Source organism: Rutidosis leptorrhynchoides, chromosome 8 (genome assembly GCF_046630445.1).
Source record: "Rutidosis leptorrhynchoides isolate AG116_Rl617_1_P2 chromosome 8, CSIRO_AGI_Rlap_v1, whole genome shotgun sequence".
In the NCBI taxonomy this organism is placed as follows: domain Eukaryota; kingdom Viridiplantae; phylum Streptophyta; class Magnoliopsida; order Asterales; family Asteraceae; genus Rutidosis; species Rutidosis leptorrhynchoides.
Window position 1 is genome coordinate 15,159,316 of NC_092340.1, and position 18,458 is coordinate 15,177,773.

Below are 18,458 nucleotides of genomic sequence, written 5' to 3' on the forward strand. Positions count from 1 at the left end.
TCTTACTTTTCTTTCTATACCTAAATGATTTCTTTGACTTACCACTGGATTGACCACCCGTTTGACCACTCGGAGTCATCACACTCCCTGTCATCATTCCTCTTGCCGCTTTCAAATCACTTTCCACCATTCTAGCTATAACAAAGGCCTGAGACAAACTAATCGCCATCCTTACTGACATTCTGTATTCTGGCAAGATCACATTAACAAAATGTTGAATTCTTGATGCTTCATCTGGTACCCACTGAGAGACAAATCTCAACTTATCCATAAACTTACCAATCACTTCATCAATTGACATCTGAGGCGTCATTCTTATTTCTAAAAACTCAGTCTTCAATCAGTTAAGATCGAACGAAGAATAATACTGTTCACCAACCTTCCAATGAAATTGTTCCCAAGTAATCTGCTTAACATTCTCCTTTGGAATACTTGATGTCAACGCATTCCACCAAACCATAGCTCTACCCTTTAGCAATCTACAAGCATACGTAACCCGCAACTCTGGTTCACATTGACAGGCTTCCAAAGCCCTTTCAACCTCCATCAACCAATTCATAGTTTCTGTCGGGTCAAAACTTCCCGAATATTCTGGGGGTTTACAATCTAAGAACTGTTTGTAAGTACATTTCTTATGGTGTTGAACAAAGGGTTGTTGGAACATCTGCATTTGGTACGGGTTCATTAACATTGGATTTTGAAAAGGGAAAGTATTTTGTGGTGGCATGAAGTACTGTTGAGGTGGTTGATTTTGCAATGGGTATTGGAATTGAGTCTGGTTCATGTTGGGTACGGTTTGAGATTGTGCTGTCGGAAATCCAGGTGGCACATCATCATTTCCCGCAGGATTTACCAACTCAAGCTCAATAATTTTATCCTGAGCTTCTTTCAGTTTACTTTCTAACTCATGAATATAACTCTGTTGATCATCATCATCGGACTCAACACCCTCGTCTGGTGATCTGTATGTTTCGGGGTTTGTCGGGCCGGTAGCGTTTGCATCTCTGTTAGCCATACATGTGCTACAAAACAACTCACACAAAAGCTTAGTGGATAACGGGTTAGCTCAATCACAACTAACGTACATGTATCCCTGCATTCACTTAACTCCACCCACGGACATGTTTTATTCCACTCAAGGTTTGAGAACAAAATACACGCATGTACTTGCTGTCAAACCTACGCTCTGATACCAACTTGTAACACCGGCCATTTTTTTTATAACACATCGGAAGTCATATTTAATAAAATCACAATGTAATTACATTAGTACAAAAATTACTTAATTAAGTTTACTTTATCAAACGGTGTTACGTTATTACAGACACGGTTACAAAAGTCCGCATCAGAGTTGCAAGTCAAACATGTCTTCTACATCAATGCCCGATCCCATCAGCAGTAGCTAAACCTGCAGGGGGAGGAATGTGGGGGATTAGCGCACCGCTAAGTGAATGGAATCTATCTACAGATTAAACTTAAGCAATCCATCAGACAACAGTCAACTAACATGCTTACAACCATCAAGCATACAAACAACGACAATATGAGGATCGGCGGCTTGTACGGGCACACGAACCTAGTTGATCGGGCTAGGATCTACCGATAGTCCTTCCTACCAGTCTCTGCATAACTATCCAAACGCAACACATGCGTTCTTCTATGCTATACTAAACAGACTGTAGGACTTGGACTCAACCTCCCTTGGAATGGTTGAGCTCACATGGACTTCAACTGCCCTAGGAATGGTTGAAAGTCCCCAACCGCCCTTGGAATGGCTGGTGTCAACCACAGTACACATATACAACATATATAAATCACATAGCATACAACTATCCACCTAGCATGACAATCACTACGCTACATAAGGTAATCAGAGTAATCCACAGTAGCATGATTTGCTACTTAAACTCTATCCGAAGATAGACCCACTCACCAATTACCAGCAACTGAAGATTCTCAGAGGTCTAATCTTTCTGAGTCTTATCTTTCTCTTTTCCACCTGAGAATAGACATAACACAGTCAGTAATTATGTCTTGATATTAAATTAATAACAAGACAACAACGCTATAGATCAACACTTAAACACTTAAAACTACTGCCAACCGTACGAATAACACCCACACTCGCACATTTGAGAACACTCAACCGTGCGGTTGATAACTCACTCGTACGTTTGGTCTATGACTAAACATCCATCCATGAATCACCTGATCCATACGGTTCGCCACACGAGTGACCAGTGACTCGCACGAGTCACATCTCAACCGTACGTATCATCTTAACCAAAATAATAGCTCTCCTTAACCACTCACTCGCATGGTTCATAACACGGTTGACCACCCCAACCGTACGAGTGAAGGCTCACTCGTGCGAGTGATGAAGAACACTAGCAGCAATTGTATAGACAGGTTTCAACCCCAAAATGCACACATAAAACATCAATAAATACTGTAATTTAACACATACAATCATGCATTCACTATATGATAAGTCTACATCACAAATTTAATCAATACCGACACTCACATGTGTGCAAAACAAAGCATACACCCTAAAAACCCTTTTTTGACCAAAATAAAGTTTTATCTAGCTTCTTAAAACCTTATCATTGGAAAGTACACCTCAAGACGATTCCAACGATAGTTTATTCGTCGAAAACGGAGTTACAATTTGAAAGTTACGCCCTTTTCAAATTTATCAAAAGCTGACCAGTGCTCAACCGCGTGGCGGAGACCTCAAACGTGTGGTTGAGCCCTCAACCACGTGGTTGAGCCCTCAAATGCATGCTCAACCACGTGGTTGAGCCCTCAAACGTGTGGGAGCTGATGAACAGCTCCAGCTCGCTGTTTTTCGCGTTTTTGACTCCAAATCTTGATTTTTGCAAGTTCTAACACCAAAACCACTTGAAAAACATTATATAAACTATATAGCAACTATTTCTAACATCAATTAATCATAACAAACACAAAACATGAAGATTCAAGCTCATATTCATCAAAAACCCATTTTACACCCAAAACCCAATTTCTATGAATTAACATACGAATTTAAGCAAACAAATCTGGATTAATGATCTTAAAGATGATATGAATCAATCCTTAAAGCCTCACAATTCAATTTCTAGCTTGGATTAGATTAGGGTTTGAGATGGTGTAAGTTTAGGTACGTACAAGTTTTGAGAAATATCTAGAAATGGGAAGAAAATAAGCAGATTACACTCTTAAGTGGGTATTAAAACCCATACTCCACAACACACGAGTATTTACCAGTTATCTAATATCTTTCGTACCTCGTTAGGAGGCCATAACGGAGTCCAAATTAAACAAACGAACCTGTTCTGTGACTCTTGTCACAAACTGGTCTTAACCACATATTCAATTAACAATACACATATTATTAAAATAAAAGCATATTTTAAACACAGATATAAATCTAAGGGCAATTAAGTAATCTTACTTCTAACTCCGGTTTCAGTCTGTTACAAGTTTGACCTCGAAACCGACTGAACCCCCATTTCATAAGAGTAATATCACTTACGTCATCAACATTGTATTTACCTCGAAAGCTCGAAATCGACTGAAACTGATGGATTCACCATTGGCACGTAACCCTTTGCTTCGTGAACTGGTGAGTCGTTGATAACCCTTTTATTTATTGATAACCAGGGTTGGGAAGTTCGCTGGAGAAGATGACCTGGCACCGCCACCATTAGTGAACTGATGAATCGTTAGACCTGATTTGATTTAAGGTTGCCAGAGAAGCCATGAAGTCACGACCACCACTACCACCATTGACGAAACCCTTAAGAGTTGCAGGTTTCATTTTCCAGTAACAATTTGCTATTGACGTCGTTAAATTAAATTAGGGTTTACTTCGATAGCGAATTGCAGGGTTCACTCACACTCTCCCTCTTTTCATTACGATTGAATTTTACACTTGGATACGACTTAACACTTGAATGGAAGTGTTGGTTTAAGCGTTAAATTAGGATTATTTGCACTTGAATGAAAGTGCAGTTTATTTGGAGGTATTTTAATTCGGATTTAATTTTGGCATGAATGAAGTACAAAGTGGGTTTGATTTTTGATATTAATTTTTATTTGAGAATGTAGATGGAAAGAAGATGTGTGATAGACTAATAGTGACAACGAAGACATGTGTAAATGACGATGTGCTAGGCATGTGAGAGTAACGAAAACATTAAACGGTGGTCAGTTGGAGAGACAAGCATTGAAACAAATAGAAACCTTGAGGATTCGAAATGCAATAAAAAATTTAAAGGATTCGGAGTGAATTTTCATACAAACCACATGGACAAGCCATGTAATTTTGTCGGGAGTTATTGATACTTTAATCTTTAATTAGTATCACAAGGAAATAATAGATTTTTAATATAAAATAATTAATCTTCCCGCTATACAATTTCCAAAATTTTGAAAAGATGCATCGGGCGGCCCAAGTCACATGTGGGCCCTTTCAATTATTGCTGTCAATTAGCTGTCTCCACTCACATGAAACACCCCCTTCAATTCAAATTACCCTAAACACCCCTCACGTAACTGCCCAAATTCGTTTTGAAATTTGAAAACCTAAGGGTATTATAGTCCATACATATTTAAACGGCTAAAAGGCGGGTAACATCCGGTCCCTAAATCCCGTATTCTTCTTCGTGTTCGGAGCCCTTTTTCACCCGTTTCTAATTGTCTTCATACACTACACACCACTATAATAAAACACGCACAGAGATATAGAATTGATCTTATCATTTGGTGATTACCTGCTCTTGTTTCGATTCAATTTCAGTTTTTGTAAAAGGTTAGTCGTAATTCTCTATTTAATTTCCTTTAATTCACGTTTTAGTAAAAAATAATACTTAGTATTGATTGATAATAGCCAATCTTTGGTGCTTCTGTTTATTGCTATTAAATTGATAATTATGCTTGCAATTTGTCTGATATAAATGATTGAATTGATCTGATCTGTTGAATTCACTTTGGTTAGCGTTTTTTTATTAAGTGCTTACAGCTTAAAATTCACTTTGCTAATAAATTTTTGATTATGATTGCAAATTGTCTGATATATATTATTGAATTGATCTGATCCGTTATGTTCACTTAGGTTAGCTGTTTTTTAATAAGTGCTTACAGCGTAAAATTCACTTTGATGTTAAATTTTTGATAATGATATGTTTGCAAATTGCCTGATATAAATGATTGAATGGATCTGATCCGCTATATTCACTTTGGTTAGTGAGTTTTTTTAACGTGCTTACTTGTTGAGTTATTAGAGATCCGAAATTATTGTACAGAGCGTTTGAAATTGCATGTTTAGTTAAGTGCTTACAGCTTAATTAATGATAAATTAGATCGCCGGTTCTCACATTTATTGTGAGTGAAATACAAAATAATTGATAAAAGTTGTTGATCTACAGAAACTATATATTTTGATAATGGAAAATAAGTTTATTGAAATACTTTATTACTGGATGTTGTCTTGTTATTGCTCTAAGCTAGTAATCGTATACTGTTAGTGTATAAAGTTTACTTTATCTTATGTTATGCTATTCTTATATTGCAGGGGAGCTAGTCATTCGAAATGGAACGTTTGGAGACAAAATCGCTGTTGCTGAAGGATGATAATCAGATTAATTCTGCTATTTCTGTATGTGTTGCAGAAAATGTTGAAGGTGAGATCCATATTACAAATACACATATTGAAATAAATTTGTTGTTTGGTAACTTAAAATCAAGATAATCATTTTTGAATGTTTCCATTGCTAAACAAATTACTTCAATTTTTCAAATTCAGATAATAAGATCTCCACACTAATTGCGTACGTAATGGTAATTTCATGGAAACTAGGGTTTCAGAAGTGTATCAAAGAAATCTTTATGCTGATAGAACAAGGTGGAAATTTATCTGAAGTTAATGATGACATGAAGACTAAATTGATGCCACGTGTCGCTGAATTATCGCGTATGCACAGTGTGTTAGCAGATCAACATGTTAATTTAATTGAAAAAGTCAATGGGAATGGTCAATCTTTGATTAAAAACCAGCATCTTGATTGTTATGATTCGAGTTCTCCTCAAGTTACTCAGATGTTTATGCCTGATCAAATGAGTAACACACAAAAATTCAGAACACCTATCGGTTTTGATGTAATGAGTGGGGGTTCTTATGTTTCTAAAATTGAAGGTTCGGAATCTTCATTTTCTGTATCATCAGATTCTGATTCAGAATCTTTCATGTCTATTAACAAGCTGTTAATTTCACCAGTCAATGATGATGTGTTGAAGGTAAAAGAAACTAAAGTTCCTGATGAGTTATTTAAAAAGATTTCAAATTTGGAAGAAGAGATTGTTAGTTTGAACAAAAAGGTTCAGACTTTAGAAGATGAAAATACTAAGTTAAAGAACAAGATTCAAGAACATGAATTAGGTTTTGAAACTGAGAAAGCGAAGGTGTTTGAGCTTCAAACTGAGGTGGCTGACCTTGATCTTATGATTTCTGATGCTAATCTTAAAGCTGAAATAATGGAAAAAGAGTTGTTGGGGTCCAATGAGAAACTAATAGAAGCAGAAGATGAAATTGTGATGTTGAAGCATGAACTGTCAAGCAAAATTTGTGAAGAAACTTATTTGTTGCAAGGTCAACTTGGGTCAACTCAGCAAGAACTAGCTTTGTTACAGAAAAAACTTGATTCTGAGAAAGATAAGAATCTGGGGTTGCAAGAGGAAGTATATTCATGTGTAGCTGATATATCAATACGCAATGATCAAATCACAGAATTACATACAAAGATTGATCATTTCATGTCTGAAATTTCATTACTGAAGGCAAAAGAAGATACCTGGAATGCTGATTTTGGAAGGTTGAAAATGGAGGTCACGGAAAAAAGTTTTTCAGTTAACGATTTGAACAAAAAATTGGACGCGTTGATGTTAGAGAAAGATGGACTTAAAGCTCAATTTGACACATTACAAGCTGAGAAGATTTCTCAGGGTCATTTAGTACAAGAACTGGAGACCCGTTTGAAGTCACTACAAACTGAACACGTGAGGGTACTTTCGTCATTTGACACTGCACAAGAAAGTACAAATGAGTTGAGATTGAAAGTGTTGGAATTGGAAAAAGAGGTTGAGAAGCAAAGGGAAGTTATTTTAGTTAGAGCAGAGGAGAAAAGGGAAGCGATACGACAACTGTCGTTTTCTTTGGAACATTACATGTCGGGATACAAAGAACTTCGTCAAGCATTCGTTGGTAACAAAAGGCATGTTGTTTTGACATCTTAGATTCACGAGATCTGCATTTTGTGACAACATGGTTGGTAAGTTCGTTTGTTTTGTTACAAGAGGCTATTCGTGTTACATATGTTATTCACATCTCTTGGTGATACTTCTATAATATAGGTGATTTTTTGTTTCCTTCATGGATTTTAAAGATACATGGTTTGAATATGTTTTTATCGAACTATATGTATGTCGAATTTAATGCTATTATTTCTTTCTTACTAGTATAATATGCATTTCGGTAAATTGGTTGTGTGAATTTGTCTCGGTAATTTGGTTGTCTTTCATAATACGATGGATGGATGGATTCAGAGGCAGAAATTGCAATTACTATCTTTTGAAGGCCTTAATCAGATCAACTCTCAATTCTCCCCATGAAACAATCACATTTTTCGCTCTTTTTGACACCATTAAATGTGATAAATTTGAACTTCATTGTATAATTTGATTTAATTGATTGTTTGTTTTTGACACCCATGAAACAATACAATTTCAGAGAGCAAAAAATGGGAATAACTTGTTAGTAACTTCAATTCCTCAAAATTTTCCAAACGGGCCAGAATATGTGCTTTTACTTTTAATTAGGTCAAAATAAGTTCATTAACCAAAATACCCCCTAAACTAAATTTTAAAACACCAAAATTTACCAACACACTTAATACAACAAAGTGGGCGTGTCCAAATAAACCATTAATCAATTTGACACCAGAATGATTAAACGGGTCAAAAGGGTCCATATGGGTACAAAATGACTTTTAACTTTAAAACACCTAAAGAACCATCATTTCCTTACAAAACTATCAGTTAGACATATTTTGTAGTTGACCGCATAGTTATTAACCAAAAGTAATCAACTCGATGGCCCATATAGAGTTCAATACAAAATGACATATTTAACTTTTGACACGAAGGGGCGTGTGAATCAAAGAGTATTAGTCGGGAAAAATAATCATGCTTTACAATCATGATACGGATTTGATAATCGGCAATAACAATCATGATTTACTAAGTTTATGAAGTTTTTAAATAAATTTATTTATAAAGTTATAGGCTCCCCTGCCTAATTTAAACGTAGAGCCATTTGAGGCAAATTAGTATAGATAAATAGTTTAGCTATATCAATTGTAACAAGTATTAATTCAAGCAAAGACAATTCACTAATAATACTGTAATAAACTATCAATACATACAAAAAGTCTTTTTATTATCAATTTTAACACTCCCAATTCGTATCTTGTTGTGGGTTGTAGTTCTGTATTTGTGAGGTGGCTGATATAGTGTTACAAATATCACAACATTTGGCACGACAAATCAATCAATATTTCCAACTCCTTTGAGAATCATCCCCAAAAGCCTCCTTTATCCTTGTTGGATTTATACCCACATTCATTTTGTTTGAATTTCATAAATGCCACATTCGCATTTTTTTTGAACTTAAAAGGAATAAACACAACTAATTCAAAACACAACTAGTTCGCTGTCTAGACCATGTGACCTTGCAACCCGCTGTTTTTTTCGCCCAGTGCGTAAACTACGCATAGCAACTTGAAATTCCACGGGCATGACACAAAAATCACGAGTCTTATTGTCGCAGGACAACCTTTTGGCAATAACTTTTTTTAAGGCGAATTGTTATAACTAGTTGGTAAAATGAGCTTTTTGGTCAATAGCCCATTTTTGTAAGTCTTTCATTTGCCAACGACCAAGTTTTGTATGGGCCTAACTGTAATCTGAAATGTAGTTGGACCGATCAAGGCTATATGCCGATCAAGATGTCTCGTTTCCGATCAAGGCTATATGCCCATATAAAACAATTATTGTTTTATATGCCCATATAAAACAATTTTAAACATAAATGTAGTTGGTGCCGGATTTTGCTTATAAGATCCGGATAATGACCTCGACTTTGGCGAAGCAGTACAAACACTTTTTCATGAATATCATATCGCTGTTGATGCCGTTGGTTGTACAATTGTACCTCTTTGAATCCTCTAGGAAGTGATGGTTGTGGTCCCTCCACGGGTAGATTTGCGGGTTTTTATTGAAAAGGAAATGAAAGGTTTCATTGTTTCAATAATTGTCGCGTTGAAGGAAAGCTCATTAACTCCGCATCCGTTCCTAACCGAGAACGAGTAAATTTAAGGGCAGAAAGGTTCGCATTGCCTAGTTAGCTAAATTTAATGTCGATGGCCTATAAGTTCATGTTTGTAGGTCCCGTTTTATGTTTGTTTGTGTTTGTTTATCGGTGTTAGTTCTGTTTAGTCCGGCCATTTTTGAACCTGTCTGTCTCATCCCATTCAATGACCAACTTAATGTCGATGGCCTATAAGTTCATGTTTGTAGGTACCGTTATATGTTTGTTTGTGTTCGCTTATCGGTATTAGTTCTGTTTAATCCGACCATTCTTGAACCTGTCTGTCTCATCCCATCCAATGACCAACTACCTAATACTACGCAGGCTTATCAAATAGCGCTTTTTGTCTTTCTTCAGGATTTGACCCGAACTGGTGGTAGATGGTTTGGAATCGTTGCCCGGTGGCTTAGATTTCTCGCACTCTGTTTCGTGTTTATTTTGGGGTTTTGTTTTTGGGTTATCTGGTTGTTTTGCCAAAAACAAAGTTCCGGACAGAAACATTTTTGGTTTCTAAATGTCAGAAATAAAAGTTTGGATGAATGCTCTGCAAGAGGAAGTATATTCATGTAATAACATTTAAATTTAAATATGTAGGAAAGTCGTAATGTTCATTAGTTGTTTAGCTCGAGTATAACGTAGAGCTTTTAAAAATAGTATGATGTTTGTTTACCAAATTAAGTTAGGGAGGGCATTTTTTGTCTCATTCAAGACTGGGATTCAGATCACATCCCATAGAAGACTGAAACTGCAAGTCACAATCAAAAACCCCATCACAATGTCAATAACAAGATGGTGTTATACGTGTATTTAGATCTGGCCGCAAGACACCGGTGAAAACTACTGACTTATTGACTAATAAGTATACTGTTAAAATAAAAGGGAAATAAAATGCTTTAATAATTAAAGCCCAAGATAGTCCAGCCCATTTACAGTCCCAGCTAAAAGATACGATCTGCAACGAATGAGCTACGTTTTTTGAACATTTATATGCAAGTCTGATGCAAAAAAAATTTACTCCGTAAGTAAACAATAATTAAAAGTTTCCTGCAGATCAAGTAAAATTTTTTGCTTGATTTTGGAAACAATAAAAATATTCCGTAAAGGTGATTTATATATTATATAGTTTTCTTTTGTGATTATCTAAACCTTCAATTCTTATATGTGTTGATCTTAACGGACTTACGAGATCACAACATAAAACTAAAAAAAAAAAAAAAAAAAAAAGATCAGAGTAAAGTAACGAGACAATAATCATTCATTAATTAATGGCTACTCATTCTTTATCTTTCTCTTCGTTGTCTGCTGAGAAAGTTGTTTCCTGCGATGATCTTCTGACTGAAATCCTATTACGATTACCGGTAAGATCGTTGTTACTGTTTAAGTCTATATCCAAACACTGGTACTCTCTAATTACAAACCCTACATTCAAACATCTCAAACGCCCTGACTCCCCTTCAACGTGAATATTTATTTGTACCATTCAACGTGGATAATCCTGTAAAAGCCCAGATTAAGACCCTCGATTTTGATCCGAGTTCCAAAGAAATTTTTATTGAACACTCTTGTAACGGTTTAATGTTGTGTAGTGGTTTACCGGAATATATTGAAGGGAAATTAGCATCTAACGGAAAAAATTACGTGTACAATCCTACCATCAACCAAATAACTAAGATTGATGGCCCTGGACTTGATGATGATGACTTTGTTCATATAGGTTTGAACATAGCTTTTGATCCTTCAAAATCACCTCATTATAGAATTATATTTGTTGATATTCACTTGGAATCAGATGAGTATCGGATAAATATGTATTTCTCAGAAACTCGTATTTGCAAGCTTTCGTATAAAGGTTATATCTCTAGAAACTCAATAATCGAGTTTGAGAGTGGTGTATACTGGAACAACGCCATTCATTGGATTGATAATTGTGGATTTATTGTGTATTTTAATTTGGATCAAGAGATGCTTTATGAAAAGCAAACTCCTACTGGCGTTCATTATGATGACACAAGTTATATATTTGATTCACAAGATCACTTTCTTCTAATTGCAACAGAATGTAATATCTTTTCCAAGTACAAAATTTATGAATTGAAAAGAGATTATTCAGAATGGTTCGTGAAATACCATGTTGATCTTGCGGAATTTGGTGGACCAGTGAGTCAATGGGTCAACACTCCATATGGCCTTGAATTTGAGATTGATGTATTATCTGTTGTGTTGGGAGAAAAAGCAGACGACTCGTTCTTGGTGGTTAAAATACCTGGAAAATTCTTAAGATTAAATTTTTTATCAAAAAGTTACCAAGAGCTCCATGATTTTACTTCGTCGCACTCTCACACTTCGACACACGGTCACTTTTCGGCGCCATGTCATGCTTCGCCACGCTGTCCTGAGTTCCAACAATGGCCCTTTGTCTATCCATATCATGAGTCTATCTACAACTTTTGATGCTCATTATTGTTGCATGCATATTGCTCTCATTGTTTATTACTGTATTATTATTTCCTCGTTAGTTGACAAAGAACATCAGGCTATGTTTGTTTTGAATTCTTATGGTTTAATGTCATTAATTTGTTATTTTCCACATTGTTAGATATTTTTTTCTATCATGTGCTTAGTCAACTCAATTTCTCCTTCTAAATCCTCTGTATTGGACTTCATAGGTAACAGTGGCATTCTTTTATCATGTTTCTGAACCCCAATTCGCCCGACCCAAAATTGACACCAAATCAGTCCACTTTTATTGGCCCAGTAGCACAGATGAAACTCATTGGTTGCAAGGTCAACTTGGGTCAACTCAGCAAGAAATAGCTTTGTTACAGAAAAACTTGATTCTGAGAAAGATAAGAATCTGGGGTTGCAAGAGGAAGTATATTCATGTGTAGCTAATATATCAATACTAATGATCAAATCACAGAATTACATACAAAGATTGATCATTTCATCTCTGAAATTTGACTACTGAAAAACACACATGAGGCGATTTTATACAAGAACTGGAGTCCCGTTTGAAGTCACTACAAAGTGAACACGTGAGGGTACTTTCGTCATTTGACACTGCACAAGATATTTCAAACGGGTACAAAATGATCAAACAGGTCAAAAGAGTCCAAATGGGTACAAAACGACTTTTAACTTTAAAAAACCTAAACAACCATCATTTCCTTCCAAAACTATCGGTTTGACTTTTACCCCAATAAAAATCTGCAAACACAACGTTACAACAATTTCTACTTCACCCAAACAAGTTTACAATACCATTCACAAAAGAGACTGCAATGTTGTGCACTAATATATAGTTTCACTAATCCAACTTAGCATTTTCATACAAGCTAAAGTAGAAAATGTGCATTCTATTATCAAGTATCATAGTCCAAAGATACAAATAACAAAAGACATATTGCACCCAAACATCATACTACGTTACTGAAAGAAAGGAAAAAAACAAGTGTTGCTCTAACAAAAGCGTTCAAGTGATTCAAAGCTTTCTACATACACACCCTCAACTAAGAAATCTTGAGAACACCTTTTAACTTTTACACTTGTGTATCTGCTTTCATCCATATTGTATATACAGATTTCATCCGAATCACTATTGCCCACCAAAATATCCCGATTGCTGATACTAGCAAAGAATTCATCATCGAGATCAATGTCATTTTCAATGTCACAAAGTTTCTTCCAAGAGTTGGGAACCCCGTACTCCTCCATCACCCACAATTCATAATCAGCTATACGATCGTGGCACCGAACACAGATAACCGCAGCTAGTTTCTCACCAAGAGTTAATAGCTCCGAACACGTTTTATCATCATGTTTAACAATTTTGGGAAATTCAATTACATGAAATTCTTCATCAGCTAAACAAAACGCAGCAATAGAAATTTCCAAGTCACGTCCTACTATAAAGTGAAGATTATTGTTTGAGTACCCCAAATGAACTACAATCATCATGTACTTGGTTAGGTGGGTTATAAATATTTCTCCATGATTTGTTACGTAAACTATACACACCCACGAATTTGTTGTCAGGATTAAAATCTGGATTGGGCATTATTCCAAAATCTGGAATTAACAGTATTTTATAATCATCTTTAGAAGAATCATAGCCAAATCCATATGTAGCCCACTGTTTTCCAACTAGAACTTTCAAGGTCTTTTTTGTAGTTGGATTGACTAGATAGAGGTTATAAGATGCATCACATGCTAGAACAAGCCCGTTGCAAGACCCTAGCAAACGTAAACGTGGTTTCGGTAAATGTAAATCAAGGGGTTTAGCAGTTACGGTTGTGGGTGTGGTTTGAGTGCTGAGTTGCTTTATATCAAGCGAATAGAGAGAATCATCATCAACAACATAGGAACGTAAAATGAGGTGGGTGGGGTCAGGATTGGGATTGTTTTTGTTCAACTTTTGAATATGGGTTTTGATAAAATCGGGACTGGAAATCAAAGAGTACCATCGTTTTGAAACCGATTTGAAACGGGCTAAGGATTTAGGTGGTAGAAAATGAAGAATTGATTCGATTAGGTCCAGTGAAAGTTGACTTAGGGGAGACAGATCTTTATTAATAATGTCGATCATTGTAAGCAACAACTTAGTGGGGTCGGGACATTGATCATGGGCAAGTGCAGCATGAGCCAAGAAAGGAAGTTTCCTTAAAGATCTTCCACTCAGTCCCTGGATAAAAAAGTATTTTTTATTTATTTATAATACTCTTTAGATCGACACTGCTACTATTATAGTAGAGGTGGGAAATTTTGACCAATGCTTGCATTTACTTATGGCCTTATGAGTGGTTGATCAGGGTGGGTTACAATTTATCTATAATCGGACAAGCACGTAAAATGCTAATTAGAAGAAATAGGTAAAATGATGCAGCAAAACTCAAAAGTGGCCCAAAGTGTATTTTTACACCTTTTAAATGATTTCATGAAATGAAAGAGTTAAATATATATAAATAAATGGATTAGCTTCTGAGATCATTAGCCATACGAATAATGAATAATAAAATGAAATATAAAATATGGACAAAATGGTTTTTGTGTCAACCAATTTAACCCGTAACGTAGACAAGTAGCATGGAAGATCTGCCCATATTGCAACCTTAGGGCTAGAGCATGTTAGTTTGGTCTTATAATATATGGGAGATGGATTTAAGTACAAACAATTAAGTAGTAGAATAAGTAAAGGAATTGTGCATTCAATGTGTACAAAAATACAAAAAATGGTGCAAGTTTTAGATATTAATAAAGACTTGTAAACCTACCGCTAGCAGCTGTTATGTTAGATGTGGTCAGAAGAATAATCACATTTGGTGAGGACTTCAATTTATCCATCTGGGCCATTAAAGCATTAACCACCTGATAATCAAATATCCACGTGGTTAGATCAGTCATCTATCTAATAAAGATTAAACACAGATTCGATAGTACATCTAAAAAATGGTTATTGGCTAGGAACTGTTAACTAAGAACAATAAATACTTCCTGATATGTAATTTTTAATATTTTTTTATTTTATTTTAAAATTTATATATTTTTTTTCTTTTGTTTATTGAAATGGGTTTTAACAGGTATAGATGGACCCTCTAATATATTAATGGACTAAAATGGGTCCATATTGGACCCATTCCTTTTGTTTTCTCAAGACCCAATGGACCCAAATTTTGGAGAATGGGTCTTAATTGCCAAGTGTAGTTAATACCCGTATAGAATCTGAATGTTCTGATCCAGATAAAGCAGCTAAGCTTTCAACTTCTTCTGCAGATTGCGAGCTATTAGTATTTTTTGTCAATAATATAATATTTCAACTTACTGAAAAAACCAATTTGAAACTAATACGAATTTCTCACCAATCAAAACAAATACAAGATCGTTTTTATCCACCATTTCCTGAATTTTCTGAAAAATCTTGCCAACCTGAACCTAAAACCAATATGCAAATTAGATTTGATGGTTACAAGCTGAACCTAATTAACCACAAATAAATAAATAACAAAGGTGTAACAGTTACCAATTTTCCACTTTCAGATAACCATTTACTGAACAACAAACGTGCATTAACTTGGACCAGTTGAGAATGTGGGTATCTGTTTTTTTTAACTAAACATGAATACTCAAATACAAACCTAGAGTTAAAACGTATGGACAACTTTTGTGCCAATGCTTTGCATAAACATGTCTTGCCTGTTCCAGGAGGACCATACAGTAAAATGATACTGCAAATGAAACAAGCATAGACAATCAAATTTTGTGATGATAAGTTTCACAATTTGTCAAGTGTTATATTTATTTTCTAAGCATAAAACACGAATAACACCAATCAAATTCACATTATCAGAACTAAGAATCAAATTTCAGCTAAATGATCAATGAAACTTATAGAACCAAGTAATAACTATACATGAATCCACCAAACACACACACGCGCGCACACACACACACACACACACAAAGAGAGAGAACTTACCGGTTCCATGCTACAAGTAAAGGGTCAACGCCCTTTTCAGTAAATAGCAAAGCACTAGCAGCATATTTCAATAACCGTTGCTTGAGATCAGATTCGTAAATTAAGCTGCAGAATTCATTTTTCAGTTTTAAATCACTATTATATAATGATATAATAATATAAATATAATGATATAGTATAGCTGTGTTGTGTTTTAACCTTTCCCACATGCCATCAAATTTCTTTGCAGGAAGAATCCATTTACTAAAGCTAAAAATTTGGTTATCCCCATCCAAATCTTCGCACGGTCCATCTTCACTAAGCTATAAAGTAACAATTACATCCACATCATCATAGGTGAAACATAAGGGATAGGAACACATTCCAAATTATATGTCACAAATGATAACATACAGTATTAGATTACCTGATAGACGTGCACAAGAGGTTTGACTTGCCAAAACAACATAATATCATGGTTTGCAACCCATTCCTCTGCGAAAAAAGACATTGATGATATCAAGACATTTACAAATCAAAAAATAAAATTAGAGCGAAATCGCATATTGTGTATTGTTTTGCAATAAAAATAAACCAGCCGAGCTCCTTTTAATTCCTTCGCCAACTATGGTAGGTCCAATACATAGTAGAAAGGTATACTTGTGTCACATATACATATTCTTTGCACATTGTCTACAAGAAAGGTTTCATCAGAAGGAACGTCAACTGGACCATAAACATAGCTTAACTTCCTCTTTTCCAGCATTCTGGACATAATTAAAAAAAAAAAAAAAAAAAAAAAAAAAAAAAAAAACTTATAAATTACTAATGCAGGCATGATAGTTCACCACATATAGAAGACTTACCTATTGATTTAATTAAAGTGCCTCATCTAATAAATCTAATCAACATATTTATCATAATCTTAATTACCTTTCAACAGCTAATTTTACGTCCTCCATTTGAGCTGTGCTAGAAGGCTTCAAGCAAGCTTCAACTACAACAATTATCACAAAATTCAACTTCTTCAAATTCCAAAAATAGGTCTACAACGGAGCTATAATCAGTTGTTACATGGTTATACACGTATAGCTAAGGTTTAGTTAACCTGAAACGAAGAACTTGTCTTCAGCCACTGCCGGCGCCGGAGAAGAAGTTACTGCGAGCTCCGGGATGATGTCCGTCCGGTAGTTGATGTTGTCTCCGTTGGTGAGAGTTTGAACGGTGATTTCCATTGGAGCACTGGTTTCCATAATGAGCAGTTGCAATTGGAAATTGTGAGCAGCTAGATTTTAGGGTTTGTGATTTCCCCAAATGTCAAAAATAAAAGTTTCTTTCTTATGCAAAACGATGAATTATTTCGTAGTAATAACATTGCAATTGAAATTTAAATATGTAATAAACTGAAGATTATTCATCAGTCGTTAGCTTGGGTTTGTTTACCAAACTAAGCTGGAGAGGGCATTTTTTCGTCCCATCGCCCCCGGGCATCAAAAATATTAAGTTAACCATAAGTCATTAAAACGTCTAGCAAGTCATAATCAAAAACCCCCCAAATCGAGTTCGCGATTCCGGATGAAGAAGAGCTTGGAGTTTCCGACAACAACGTTTCTGGGTTATTAGTAGTTGATCGGAACCTTGGCTTTTTTGAAAGTCTGGAGAAGGAAGGTTCGCTTCCTACTCCCGTGCCGGGTATTATGATTGGTAACGCTTCGACAAAGGTCTCTTCATATGCGATTGAAAATCGGGGAGGCAAGAAATTAAATCGGTTGAAGGTTGACGGTGTAGTTGTTAAGCCGATCATAAAAACTCGGAAAGGTAAAGGTAAAGCGGTTGCCGGGTAATTGTTTGAGCCTTTTGGTTCGTTTTTGTATTTATAGTGTTTGATTAGATCTGGATTTTGTATTGGTTCTTGTTTCTGATTGTGATCCGTGTTCGTTTTAGTGTTACGGTTGCTCGAGGATCCGGTTTAATTAGCTTAGGCTCTTTGTTTAGTATTTGAAAACTGCTTCCGAGCCTTGGTCTGTGTTTGGTTCGATTATATCTTTGTTCGTCTTCTTCATCGATTGATGAAAAGACTTGATTTATGTTATCGTTATTTTAGCCCAAAAAGAAAAAGAAAAAAACCCCAAACCCATATTCATTTGAACGTCACGGTCACAATAACAGATGGCATGATACGTGTAGTTTGATCTAGCCGCACACGATCGATTTTTTTAAGTATAATTATATGTTAAAGCCGGGTGTTTTAAGGTGATCGAAAATAAATTCTTGATTCGCCTGCTTCATTAATACTTAAAGCCCATGCCGGATAAGGTGATTTATTATATAGTTTTTGTTTGTGATAATCTTAATCTTCAATTTTTATGTGTCAATCCTAACCCATCAAAAACCTCTAGCAAGTCATAATCAAAAACCCCTAAAACAACAATAACGTTTGGTCTGATACGTGTATTTTGATCTAGCCACACACGATGTGACTAATAGAATTGTATAGCTCAACAACATGACTGATAGAATTGTATAGCCCAACAAAATGTCCTACAATATAAGCTCAAGAGTCCCTCTATTCTCTAACCC

At 35.5% G+C, this 18,458-nt stretch overlaps 3 protein-coding genes across 4 annotated transcripts; 1 reads left to right on the forward strand and 2 right to left on the reverse strand.

The window, feature by feature from the left end:
* Positions 1-4,728: 4,728 nt before the first annotated feature.
* Positions 4,729-7,468, forward strand: LOC139863084 (uncharacterized). Its single transcript, XM_071851728.1, has 3 exons — positions 4,729-4,816; positions 5,579-5,687; positions 5,864-7,468. Exons 2-3 carry the CDS (start codon positions 5,597-5,599, stop codon positions 7,294-7,296), a joined length of 1,524 nt encoding a protein of 507 aa, XP_071707829.1. The 5' UTR covers positions 4,729-4,816; positions 5,579-5,596; the 3' UTR covers positions 7,297-7,468.
* Positions 7,469-12,711: 5,243 nt separating this feature from the next.
* Positions 12,712-17,453, reverse strand: LOC139864868 (pachytene checkpoint protein 2 homolog). Of its 2 annotated transcripts, XM_071853431.1 has the most exons (12): positions 16,987-17,453; positions 16,812-16,875; positions 16,539-16,645; positions 16,306-16,373; positions 16,098-16,201; positions 15,900-16,004; positions 15,559-15,648; positions 15,444-15,519; positions 15,283-15,355; positions 15,135-15,190; positions 14,698-14,791; positions 12,712-14,108 (listed from the first exon to the last, which is right to left on the reverse strand). In XM_071853431.1, the coding sequence occupies exons 1-12, from the start codon at positions 17,129-17,131 to the stop codon at positions 14,047-14,049; spliced, it is 1,044 nt and encodes a 347-aa protein (XP_071709532.1). In that variant the 5' UTR covers positions 17,132-17,453; the 3' UTR covers positions 12,712-14,046. The 2 variants fall into 2 exon arrangements, with proteins under 2 accessions (XP_071709532.1, XP_071709531.1); XM_071853430.1 differs by having other exon boundaries at positions 15,444-15,648.
* Positions 12,887-14,012, reverse strand: LOC139863189 (F-box protein CPR1-like). Its single transcript, XM_071851837.1, has 2 exons — positions 13,445-14,012; positions 12,887-13,371 (listed from the first exon to the last, which is right to left on the reverse strand). Exons 1-2 carry the CDS (start codon positions 14,010-14,012, stop codon positions 12,887-12,889), a joined length of 1,053 nt encoding a protein of 350 aa, XP_071707938.1.
* Positions 17,454-18,458: the final 1,005 nt, after the last annotated feature.